The sequence below is a fragment of the Bos javanicus genome, chromosome 4 (genome assembly GCF_032452875.1).
Source record: "Bos javanicus breed banteng chromosome 4, ARS-OSU_banteng_1.0, whole genome shotgun sequence".
NCBI classification, from domain to species: domain Eukaryota; kingdom Metazoa; phylum Chordata; class Mammalia; order Artiodactyla; family Bovidae; genus Bos; species Bos javanicus.
Window position 1 is genome coordinate 97,339,711 of NC_083871.1, and position 12,409 is coordinate 97,352,119.

The 12,409-nt window shown below is 41.2% G+C and overlaps 1 protein-coding gene across 2 annotated transcripts in view; it reads right to left on the reverse strand.

Annotated features, from left to right (window-relative positions):
- The window catches only part of CHCHD3 (coiled-coil-helix-coiled-coil-helix domain containing 3), a 293,291-nt gene extending 289,408 nt beyond the window's left edge, over window positions 1-3,883 (reverse strand). Inside the window, exon 1 of one of the 2 annotated variants that reach the window (XM_061414735.1) lies at window positions 3,626-3,883. In XM_061414735.1, the coding sequence (XP_061270719.1) occupies window positions 3,626-3,706 (81 nt within the window). In that variant the 5' untranslated portion in view covers window positions 3,707-3,883. The remainder of the gene's footprint in view (window positions 1-3,625) is intronic. The other variant, XM_061414734.1, reaches the window with a different exon arrangement.
- Between the last annotated feature and the right edge of the window lie 8,526 nt (window positions 3,884-12,409).

Here is a 12,409-nt window from a genome sequence, read left to right on the forward strand (position 1 = left end):
AGATAAATGAAGATGAAATTACTATCCTTATCAGTGGAACACAAAATTGGTTTTCCAGCAGCGACTGAGTCTGCTGCACTGCTGGCACACTCTTATTATTTTTATTTTAAAAATTAAAGTTTTATTGTTATGAAAAAGGGTAACTACAGGTGATATGGTCACAGTGGTCCAAAAGAAAATGCTCTAAACACAGAAGCAGTGGGTGCGGAAAAGTGGTGTGCACCGAAGTAAGGGGAAAGTATCAGAGAAACAAGTTATTCTCTTAGCAAGAAACTAACAAAAGGGGTCTAAAGTGGGCAAGATTTGGTAAAGCCCAAAACCACTGGAGAGAAACACATGTAGGAATTAAACAGTGTTTAGGGGAACGCATTTTTTAAAAAATTTCTACTGGAGAGCAGCTGATTTACTGTGTTGTGTTAGCTTCTGCCACACAGCACAGTGAATCAGAGCGATATATACACATACATCCACTCTTGTGTTTCTCAGATTCTTTTCCCGCACAGGCCGTTACAGAATATTGAGTACAGTTCCCTGTGCTGTACAATAGGTTCTCACTAGTTATTTATTTTACATATAGTAGTGTGCATATGTGGCAAACTCTTACTCTTATGAGTAAAAGCATAAATGCTGGTCAACTGGGAAAATCTGGAACGTGTTCTGCAGCCAAGCTGAACTAACCTATCTGCAATTCAATACTGAAGTTTGGGCCTCATGAGCACCATGTTTCAATCAACTGAGCTAAAACAGTAGCTCTCTCATGGGAAATAAGAAGTGCTGCAAGCTAAAATATATATATATATATATCAGTTTAAAAACATCTAGAAAACACACAGACAAAAAAATCACACAGGCAATCAGTTGTAGAACCCAGGAGTCCCTTCCCCAGTCCATATCCCTTTAGGTATACCTGTGGGAACACAATATGCTCTTATTTTTTAATCTATTGATTATTATTCAGTTCATGTAAGGTTACACATCCATCTCCTTGCCCAGCTCCAAAAACAGTTACTACTCATGTGCATAGTGAACACCCTCAGAGTACCAGACCCTGCCAGATGCTTACATGCGTGCTCAGCCATTCAGTCATGTCCGACTCTTTGTGACCCCATGGACTGTAGCCCGCCAGGTTCCTCTGTCCATGGGATTCTCCAGCCAAGCATACTAGAGTGGGTTACCATCCTCTTCTCCAGAGGATCTTACAACCCAGGGGTTGAACCCGGGTCTCCTGTTTGAGCCACCAGGGACGCTTATGTACATCAAATTCTCAAAAGCAGTGTCTGAATTCATAAGTACTGCAAGTATGCTGCACACAGCTGCTGAGAAGCACACCTGGCACCACACTAAGGTTTGCCTGGTTCCAAAGAACATGCTCTTACCACTGGACTCTCAAAGCGTCTTACAACATGAGATGTAGAAGGAACCCTATCATTTTAATAACAACTACCTTTTATTAAAAATCTACAATGTGCTTTAAATACTTCATCTTCTTAGCACAATCAAGAGATGATACTCCCCTTTGGCGATCCAGGAATATAATCAGGGAAGTGACCTGTCCAAGAATGCAGACCAGAAAATGCCTAATTAACTTAACTGAGGTCTGTTCAACAACTAACTGATGTTCTTTTGACCACGACGTCAAAGAAATCAGAATGATACCTAAGTACTCAACAAGTCAACAGCACACTACTTTTAGGGGAAAGTGCAAGAGGCTGAGCATGGCTACAAGAAACTCACAGTGCCACCAGACGCACAAAATTTCAGAATTATAAGAGATGAGAGGCTACAGGTGTACTCAAACCCCACCACTTTGCAGGTGAGAAAACTGAAGCTCAGAGATAGAAAATCATCCTTGAAAAAGAATTTGAAGCAACAGGGAGAACGCTGCAAGGGCAATCCAGGTGAAGGGTATAAACTGAAGCAAAGCAAGCACAGAGGTCACAGGGAGCATTATGTGCTTGAATTAGAACAGTATAAAATGTACTCCATGAGAAAGAAAAAGTAAATAAAAGAATATTTCCACCAAATTGAACAGCCGAAGGACATAGCTTCTTTTCCTATACAGTTTTTTTAAAAGGGGCTTTAAGAAAATCTCTCCATTTAATCTAACCTCAAACTTTCTTCATACTTAACATATTTAACCTTGTCTAATACTTGACGTGAATCTCTGTGCTGTAGCCCAATTCTCTCTTAATTTTGTTTGCTGCCATCGCTGTGCCTGTACTAAAGCATGAGAACATGAACTTATACATTTTTCTAGCCAACTGCCTTCTCAACCCAAACTTACTTTTCTTCTTCTTACTTTTCTTCTTCACCCTCTGGTGTGTAACACTCAAAGCTTCTGAAAGCACGATTAATCAAGTCTCCACATAAAACTCAGAGCCTACAGAAATTTTTATTTTAAAGAGTATCAACTAAACCTCAACAGTGCAAAGAATGCTGCCTCAGACATCTTATTACAAAATGCGGTACCACCATTCATTAATGCAAGGAAATGCTGGCCACAGACCAAAAGTTGAGCTCAACAGTATGTTTTCATAAAGAAAACTTTAACAAATTCTTCAAGGTAACAGTTGCAAAGTAAAAAAGTTTTTTAACATTTCAAATATTTAAGAAGTTTTAATTCCTCATCATCAATGCTAAAAAGAATTTACACATTTACTTACACTGGTTGTGTAGTACAGAGGAAGGAAAACAGAATAAAACTTTCTGGGGTCAAACTGCGTTATCTACTAGGTTCAGTCATCATACTTCAAAAACCTGAGGCTGCTAATTCAGGTGCGGTGGAGGGTGTGTTTATGAAGTGAGTGCTGGTATACTGACACCCTAGAGAAAAATCAAGCTTTCAGTTTATGTATGAAGCATGAGCAAGGGCATTTAAAATTTTTCTCCAACGTCTCGGTCAAAACAAACTGTACTGCTCCTAGTGACATGAAAACTTGCAAACCTATCTCAAGTCCTATGAGGCCGGCAGACGTTAGTCTAGAAGCCACTGGGCCTAGTCCAAAATTTGGGCACAACAGGCCACAAGAGGAGGCGTCTGAGAAAGACAAGATATCAAGCGAAAGTGAAGAAGGGAGAAGCCAGAAGTCACCTGAAGCAAGGCAGAAAAGTCTAAGGTGTGGGTGGGTGGGTGCTGGGGGAATGGGGACTTGTCAGTGGAAGAGTATTCAACAACAGACAATACATAAAGAGTTCCATAAAACGCCAAGTTCATCCTAAGAGAGGTCATGTGAGCAGGGAAAAAGCAGGGTTTGAATTCTGAATCCAGAAGACAAGCCCATTTCACAGGTGGGTACAGTGAGGCAGGGGTTTCAAATAAAGTCCCAGAACTACTAAGCAATACAGTCTAAACTGGTCTTTGAGCCCTTACAAGGTCTAAATCAACCTGGCATCCCCCAGTCGCCCCAGCACAGTGTTCAGCACTTGGCACACAGCAGGAAATATCTCTGAATAGATGTCCCAAGTCTTGAGAAACTTCAACCTTCTTTGCAAGGAACTCAGCTTTGGGCCGAACAACACTTTGGTGGCAGAACTGGGGGAAAGTAGGCCGAGCAGAACCTGGAAAGGCAAGAGATACGGGGTTCGAGTCTGAATGCTGGCCCTCCGCCCGCCCACTGTCACTCACCCGGATGCCCTTCACCACGGTGATGTTCTCATTCTCGTCCGCCTCGAAGGTGACCCGACGAGTGCTGGCCGTCCCGCCCATGGCTTCGGCTACTGACCCCGCCGAGACCTAGCACGGACCCACAGGCACCACAGGTCCCACGGGCACCCACGTGTGTGGACGGGCCCAGACTCCTGTCTTGCACAGCGGGAGCAAGGCCACGACCCCAAGAGGCAAGGAGAAGGCGCCGTCCTGAGCTCCCGCCTCCTCCGGTCACGTGACACAACAACACTTGACTCCAATTGGTCAAAGATACGAACTGCCCGCCTCTACAAGGTAGGGGCTCTCGGATTGGTTAGCGCAGACCCGGATGCTATGACAACAGGTGGTTACTGACAAGGTTTCCGGAGCCCCTGGGTATAGTGGGAATTGTATTCTCGATCTGGCGCGATGGGTGCTGGAACTTTTCTCGCCTTCATATTTTGAGGTCCAGAGGAGTATGGCTTTCTGGGAGTTGTAGTCTTGGCTGCAGAAAAGGCGTGTAACTGGGGGAACTGTCAAGGAAGTTCTCTCATCCCAACAAAGCACGCTTTAAGGGTAGCATTCTATCCTTACAGATACCCTTAAAGTTTAGGCTACCAAGTTAAAAGATACAATCTCTTTCGAAAGGGAACTCACGGTTTAAAGAGTGAGCTGCACTCTCCTAATAGAGCCTTTCCTATTTTCCTATACACAAATATATGAGGCAGAATGTTCTTTATTTCAGTCTTAACCAGTCAAAGCAAAACAAAACAAAGCAGACGACTGCATTTGGCCTACGGCTTTATTTTGTAAACTAGTTTTTCTTTTTTATGAAAAGTAAAATTTTAAATATTATGGTTTCCAAAGCTGCATATAAGAAAACAGAGAAAACTATTTGCATCAAGCATGCAGAGCGTTCACTTTTGTCTCCTTCCACTTCGGTTACATAAGCTAGTTATATCATAATAGGATCAGGCAGAAAAAAGTGATTGTCAAAGATAATATGAATTAGTGCAGTAATTAAAACTATATCTGACAAAGTTGAGTTTTCCTTTGGAAAGTTTCTAAATCAGTATTTCACCTCTACAGGACACGTAAATAATGCTTATGTTACCTAAATACATATTTAAAATTTAGTTTTTGCAAATATTCTATGACATATATAAGTTTACCCATATGACCTTAGTCTTACAGAGGTGTATGTATTCTCTTTAGAAATTAGGTTAGTGATGATACTCTTCAGGTAGTCTCTTACAACATTAAAGTCAGCCAGTCACAACACAGCATGACATCCTCTTTCAAGTTCAGTTCACTTCAGTCACTAAGTCATGTCAGGCTCTTTGCGACCCCATGGACTGCAGCACACCAGGCATCTCTGTCCATCACTATCTCCCTGAGTTTCCTCAAAGTCATGTCCATTGAGTTGGTGATGCCGTCCAACCATCTCATCCTCTGTCGTTCCCATCTCCTCCCACCTTCAATCTTTCCCAGCATCAGGGTCTTTTGCATCAGGTGGCCAAAGTATCGGAGTTTCAGCTTCAATATCAGTCCTTCCAATAAATACTCAGGACTGATCTCCTTTAGGATTTGATCTCCTTGCAGTCCAAGGGGCTCTCAAGAGTCTTCCCCAACACCACAGTTCAAAAGCATCAATTCTTCAGCGCTCAGCTTTCTTTAAGGTCCAACTCCCACATCCATACCTGACTACTGGAAAAATCATAGCTTGTTTCAAAGGTACACATAAAAATGCAATAACATTTTTGAGCTTCAATTATGTACTGATTTATTACAATAAAGTCTTAGGGCAGAGACTGTGTCTTTTTCATCTCTGTATCCCTGGTCAGCAGCAGAGTATTGAATTTATGACATGTCATGATTTTATTCAACAGTATACCTATCCAAATTATACTATGCTATTTTGCAGTTTCCAGACTCCATGTTACTTTCTATATGTTCTCAAGTTCTATAATGTGTTTCCACTTTCTTTCTACAGGGAACTAAAAATCCAAGGAAGCACGCTTTTCATTTCTTCGAGACCTCCCCTCCACAAATACACACTCCTCATGTTTTACCCCAATATGTACCAGGTATTGAAGGTTCTACATAAAACAGATGTGCAATAAATTCGTACTGAAATAACTAATTACAAAGAAAGGGTTTCTTGGAGGAAGTAAAGAGACCAAGGAAAACTAGTTATCTTGAATATATTTCTCTCTTTAAAATGTTAAATGAGGGGAATTCTCTAGTGGTCCAGTGGTTAGAATGCAGCACCTTCACTGTCAGGGCCCAGGTTAGATCCCTGGTCAGAGAACTAAGATCCTGCAAACCTCAGGGCATGGCCAAAAAGAAGAAAAGAAAATTTTTAATAAGTAGTCTTGTAAGATATGCAGATGACACCACCCTTATGGCAGAAAGTGAAGAGGAACTAAAAAGCCTCTTGATGAAGGTGAAAGAGGAAAGTGAAAAAGTTGGCTTAAAACTCAACATTCAGAAAACGAAGATCATGGCATCCGGTCCCATCACTTCATGGGAAAGAGATGGGGAAACAGTGGAAACAGTGGCAGACTTTATTTTGGGGGCTCCAAAATCACTGCAGATGGTGACTGCAGCCATGAAATTAAAAGACGCTTACTCCTTGGAAGAAAAGTTATGACCAAACTAGATAGCATATTCAAAAGCAGAGACATTACTTTGCCAACAAAGGTCTGTCTAGTCAAGGCTATGGTTTTTCCAGTGGTCATGTATGGATGTGAGAGTTGGACTGTGAAGAAAGCTGAGCGCCGAAGAATTGATGCTTTTAAACTGTGATGTTGGAGAAGACCCTTGAGAGTCCCTTGGACTGCAAGGAGATCCAACCAGTCCATTCTGAAGATCAACCCTGGGATTTGTTTGGAAGGAATGATGCTAAAGCTGAAACTCCAGTACTTTGGCCACCTCATGGAAAGAGTTGACTCATTGGAAAAGACTCTGATGCTGGGAGGGATTGGGGGCAGGAGGAAAAGGGGACGACAGAGGATGAGATGGCTGGATGGCATCACCAACTCGATGGACGTGAGTCTGAGTGAACTCTGGGAGCTGGTGATGGACAGGGAGGCCTGGCATGCTGCGGTTCATGGGGTCGCAAAGAGTCAGACACGACTGAGCGACTGAACTGAACTGAACTGAGTCTTATAAGGCAATCTAAAAACGCTTTAGATAGCATTTTAAATTGTAGTGGATTTTGAAAGTCTTCATCACAAGGGAAAAACCTTAGCTAGACTTCCCTGTGCTGATCATTTCACAGTATAGACAAGTACTGAAGCATTACATTATAGCCCCGAAAATAATATAATGTTGTATGTCAGTTATACCTCAATTTTAATTAATTAAAATTCTAGAATTAATAATCCATTCCAATCAACATCACAAAGAAATCCTCTGAATTAAAAATATATATATATGCATCTTGGGGCTTCCCTGGTGGCTCAGACAGTAAAGTCTGCCTGCAGTACAGGAGACCTGGGTTCAATCCCTGCGTCGGGAAGATTCCCTGGAGAAGGAAATGGCAACTCTCACCAGTATTCTGTCTGGAAAATCTCATGGATGGAGGAGCCTGTCAGGCTACAGGGGTCACAAGAGTCAGACACGACTGAGCAACTTCACTTTTCACTTTCTTTATATGCATCTTATCTTGGAACAATACCTACTATAACAATAGTATTCTGTCTGTATCAACTTCAAAGTCAGGCCATGCATACAGTCCCTTAAAGAAAATTTCTCCAGCTACGCAGAAGCTGTGGTCTGCCTTTCTCTCTGGTTATACCTTATTAGTGATCATCTAACCCAAAGGCAGCATTTATTAGCCAGAGAGTTATGAGCTACAATGGAGAACTTTGCCCAAGGAAAAATGATAGCTAACATTTGAGACAATCAGATTCTCTGTATTTTTTTTTCCTTTTTCCCCTCTATTTAAACTTGAAAGTTCAGAGCAAAGAGAAAAACAGCGAAGAAAGAAGGTGTGATACTGAGTTAGAACCATGAGGCTAACTAAAGATAGGTAGAAGCAGAAACTATAGGGAGAATAAAAGGCATCCTTACTGGAAAATAAGTACAACTGTATTTATAGATAATGATAAATAGAAAAAATTTTTAAATCCACTAAAATCTGTTGAAACTGATTTTGTTAAGTTCAGCAAGCTTATATAGGAAAGAGGGTCAACATACAAGAATCAGTTATATTTCTATACACCAGCAATTAAGTCAAAATTAAATTAAGAAAACAATTTCATTTATAATAGCATAAAAAACAAATCAAATGTTCATTAACTAATGACTGGGCAAATAAAATGTACACAGAGACAATGGAATATTATATAGCAACAAAAAGGAACGAAGTTGTGGCATAAGCTACAGTATACAAGAGCCTCAAAAACATTATGCCAAGTGAAAGAACAAACACAAAAGACCACATACTGTATGTGTGTTAGTCACTCAGTCCAACTCTTTGCAACCCCATGGATTGTAGCCCACCAAGCTCCTCTGTCCATGGATTTCTCCAGGCAAGAATACTAGAGTGGGTTGCCATTTCCTTCTCCCAGGTGATCTTCCCAATCCAGGGATTGAACCCAGGTCTCCCGCATTGCAGGCAGATTCTTTACCATCTTTACCAGGGAAGCCCCTAACATACATACTGTATGATTCTCAGTTCAGTTCAGTTCAGTCATTCAGTTGTATCCAACTCTTTGTGACCACATGGACGCCAGGCCTCCCTGTCCATCACCAACTCCTGGAGTTTACTCAAACTCATGCCCATTGAGTCAGTGATACCATCCAACCATCTCATCCTCTGTTGTCCCCTTCTCCTGCCTTCAATCTTTCCCAGCATCAGGATCTTTTCCAATGAGTCAGTTCTTCACATCAGGTGACCAAAGTATTGGAGTTTCAGTTTCAACATCAGTCCTTCCAATGAATATTCAGGACTGATTTCCTTTAGGATGGACTGGTTGGATCTCCTTGCAGTCCAAGGGACTCTCAAGAGTCTTCTCCAACACCACAGTTCAAAAGCATCAATTCTTCAGCACTCAGCTTTCCTTAGAGTCCAACTCTCACATCCATACATGACTACTGGAAAAACCATAGCCTTGACTAGACGGACCTTTGTTGGCAAAGTAATGTCTCTGCTTTTTAATATGCTATCTAGGTTGGTCATAACTTTCCTTCCAAGGAGTAAGCGTCTTTTAATTTCATGGCTGTAGTCACCATCTGCAGTGATTTTGGAGCCCCCAAAAATAAAGTCTGCCACTGTTTCCACTGTTTCTCCATCTATTTGCCATGAAGTGATGGGACCAGATGCCATGATTTTAGTTTTCTGAATGTTGAGCTTTAAGCCAACTTTTTCACTCTCCTCTTTCACTTTCATCAAGAGGCTCTTTAGTTCTTCACTTTCTGCCATAAGGGTGGTGTCATCTGCATATCTGAGGTTGTACGATTCTATTTAAATGAAATGTACAGAGTAGACAAATCTATTAAAAATGAAATAGGTTAGACTTGTCAAAGGAGTGACTTCTGGTTGGTGCAAAATTTTTTTTTTGAAAGTAATAAAAATATTCTTTAATCAGATTATAGTGATCCTTGTACAAATTCATAAATATACCAACATTCATTGAACTGCACACTTAAAGTGGATGATCATTATAATATGTGAATTATGTATCAATAAAGCTGTTAAAGAACATAAACTACTCAAATGTGATAGAAGGGACTTCCCTAGTGATCCAGTGTTTATGACTACACCCTTCCACTGCAGAGGGCATGGGTTTAAGTCCTGGCTGGGGAACTAAGATCCTGCAGGTTGCATGCACTGCCAGAAAGAAACAAAAAAAGACTTAGCTTAGTGTCCTACAAGTAACAGAGTACTGTAGTAAAGACCCACAAGTCCAGAAGCTTCTAGGATTGCCTGAGGTTCAGAAAAGTCTTCCAACTGCAATTTTCGTAATGCCTGGATCCATCAAAGCTCCCAGCCTTCCTCAGTTCAGTTCAGTTCAGTTCAGTCACTCAGTCTCGTCCGACTCTTTGGGACCCCATGAATCGCAGCACGCCAGGCCTCCCTGTCCATCACCAACTCCCGGAGTTCACTCAGACTCACGTCCGTCGAGTCAGTGATGCCATCCAGCCATCTCATCCTCTTTCATCCCCTTTTTCTCCTGCCCCCAATCCCTCCCAGCATCAGAGTCTTTTCCAATGAGTCAGCTCTTCACATGAGGTGGCCAAAGTACTTCCAGTCTTCCTCAGGGCCAGCTATTCCTTGTGTCTTAGGTTCTGGGGCATTTTACCAAGGAACATCCCTAATCACATGAGGCCTACTCAAATATCTACAATAATATAACATAATATTTCCTTCAGTCTCAGGCCATGAAACCAGCACTCTAAGTAAAAACATTGGATATTCACAGGTTATTTGGATGCTGAGCGGAGAACTGAGCAGTAATGTGATTCTTCACCGACCTTAGCTTGACCATGAAGCCATATTGCCTTCATCCTGAGGGATTTCTTACTTTCTCACAGTGTCGAACCTTTAGAATTAATGTTGCAAATAAACAAACAAACCAATAAATAGGTCTGCTGTCAAAATCCCAGTCATTCCTAATGTCCCCTGTCCCCTGAAAAAAATCCACCTAGAGGGGGAGGATGAGATGTATGGAGAGAGTAACATGGAGTAATTTAATTCAAGAGAGAGTAATTTACAATACCATATGTAAACTAGAGAGCCAGTGTGACATTGCTGTGTGACTCAGGGAACATAAGCGGGCTCTGTGACTATCTAGAAGGGAGACAGGAGGGAGCCTTGGGAGGTGGGTGACATGTGTGTACCTATGGCTGATTCTTGTTGGTGTTTGACAGAAAACCACAAAATTCTGTAAAGCAATTATCCTTCAATTAAAAATTAAATAAAGTAGCAAAAAAAAAAAAATCTGCCTAGATTTCCAAATCACTCTAACAGACAAAATTCCAGAAGGAAGGAGGTTTGCATTACATACTCTTGGTTTTTTTCAAACCCAACTTTAAAGAAAAAGTTGCAGAAGGTGAAATCCAGGTTGTCCCTCTTCTACCACTTAACTCTGCACATCACTTTACTGTCCTAATGCACTGGTTGGGAGTAGAGAGATGAGATGAAATATAGAGAAAGAGATGAATGAAAAGGAGGAGTAAAAACAGAAAGAACGTGAACTGACATGACGAACTATCAGGGAGAAAAGGCCTGTCCTGTTCCCCAGCTAGGAAAGATAGTCCATGCATTGTTCATCATAACCCTTAACCAGCTCTTCTGAGTAGCATTTCAGCTACACAGTAGAGCACTCAGATTCTATGACCTGTGCTGAAATAGAATATAGATATAACCATCATGTTTTCTGAGCTGAAAATTGACACACATGCTCTATTATTTGTACACTTATAGAGACAATTAAATCAGTCCTTGATATCAGGATCATCCTAGAAAATCTAGGACATAGAGTTGCCATAATTTTAGCGAACCAATTAAAATCCCTGAAAAGGGCTTCTTATGTAGCACAATCAATATAAGGACATTCTGAAAATATGGACCAACTTATCCAACAAGACATAACAAGACATCAGCCTTAAAGCTTTCACCACCAAACACTGAATGTAGAATCACATAAAAACAGTGAAACCCTAAAATAGTAGTTCTCAGTATGTATGTGGGGAGAGAGGGGCTTGAATGTGCTTATGTGACATATACTGAACACAAGAATTTGGGGCAGCACACTTGAAGATTTCCTGAAATAGCAGGAAACAAGTCAGCAGTAATGACAAGGCATTCACAAATACAGCATAACATCATTTCTCTGTATCTTTGAAAGTATCCACAGCAAGGACTCAGATCACGTGTTCTCCATTTAGTATCCCATCGCTGTTGAAGAAAAACTGATTCTTACACTACCCATGCATCTAGTGAAATCATGAGTCTTGATAGTACCTTTTCCTATTAATTTCTTGTTTGCAATATTAAATATGCTGTTCTACACTGTGTCATAGACTCCAGTGAGCAATCTGCTTAACAGATGTACACATAGTTAAAATAAATTCTACACATGGACTATAACTTGGCAAAGTGTGCCAAGATTTCCTGGTATCTCTGGCATAGAGATTATCCTAGTCTCAGCAAATTTATAGCTGGTTTCTAAAAGACCATTCTCTAAGACACACACCTATTTTTTTTTCCATTTTTGTGTTTTTTCTCTTCATCCTACATTCATCATAATATACCGGCTGAAATAATGAGGATTGGTATCTGGGCATGAAGGAGGAATGCTAGTGAGTGGGGAAAAGTCTGCCCAGGGAATGAGAGACCAGCCCACCCTAGCTCCTGTCTCGTCTGCTCTCAAGCCCAGCAAGGATCCCAGGTCCCTTTGATTTCCTTTGTGCTGGATTTAGAGTGATCATCTCTGACAAACAGAGCCCAAGTCAGAAGAGGCTCATTTCTCATCTCTAATCCTTAAACAGGTACAAACATATCATCTGTCATCTCTCCTGAATGGCTCCTCTGGCCTTGATGAATTCTCAAACCATTTTTATTTGAGAGCCCAGGGACATTCTCCTAACCCTTTAACAATATCTGCCTGTCATGGATCTTGAGAGATTTCTGAAATGCAGGCTGTTAGCCTCTTTACTTCCGAATAACAAATGCTTAAAGCGCATCAAGGTTACATGAGCACTTCTGCTGTGATGTTGGGTAGGCAGAGACATGCCTGTTTGTTGATGCTGATGGTGTAGAAATGCCCCTAA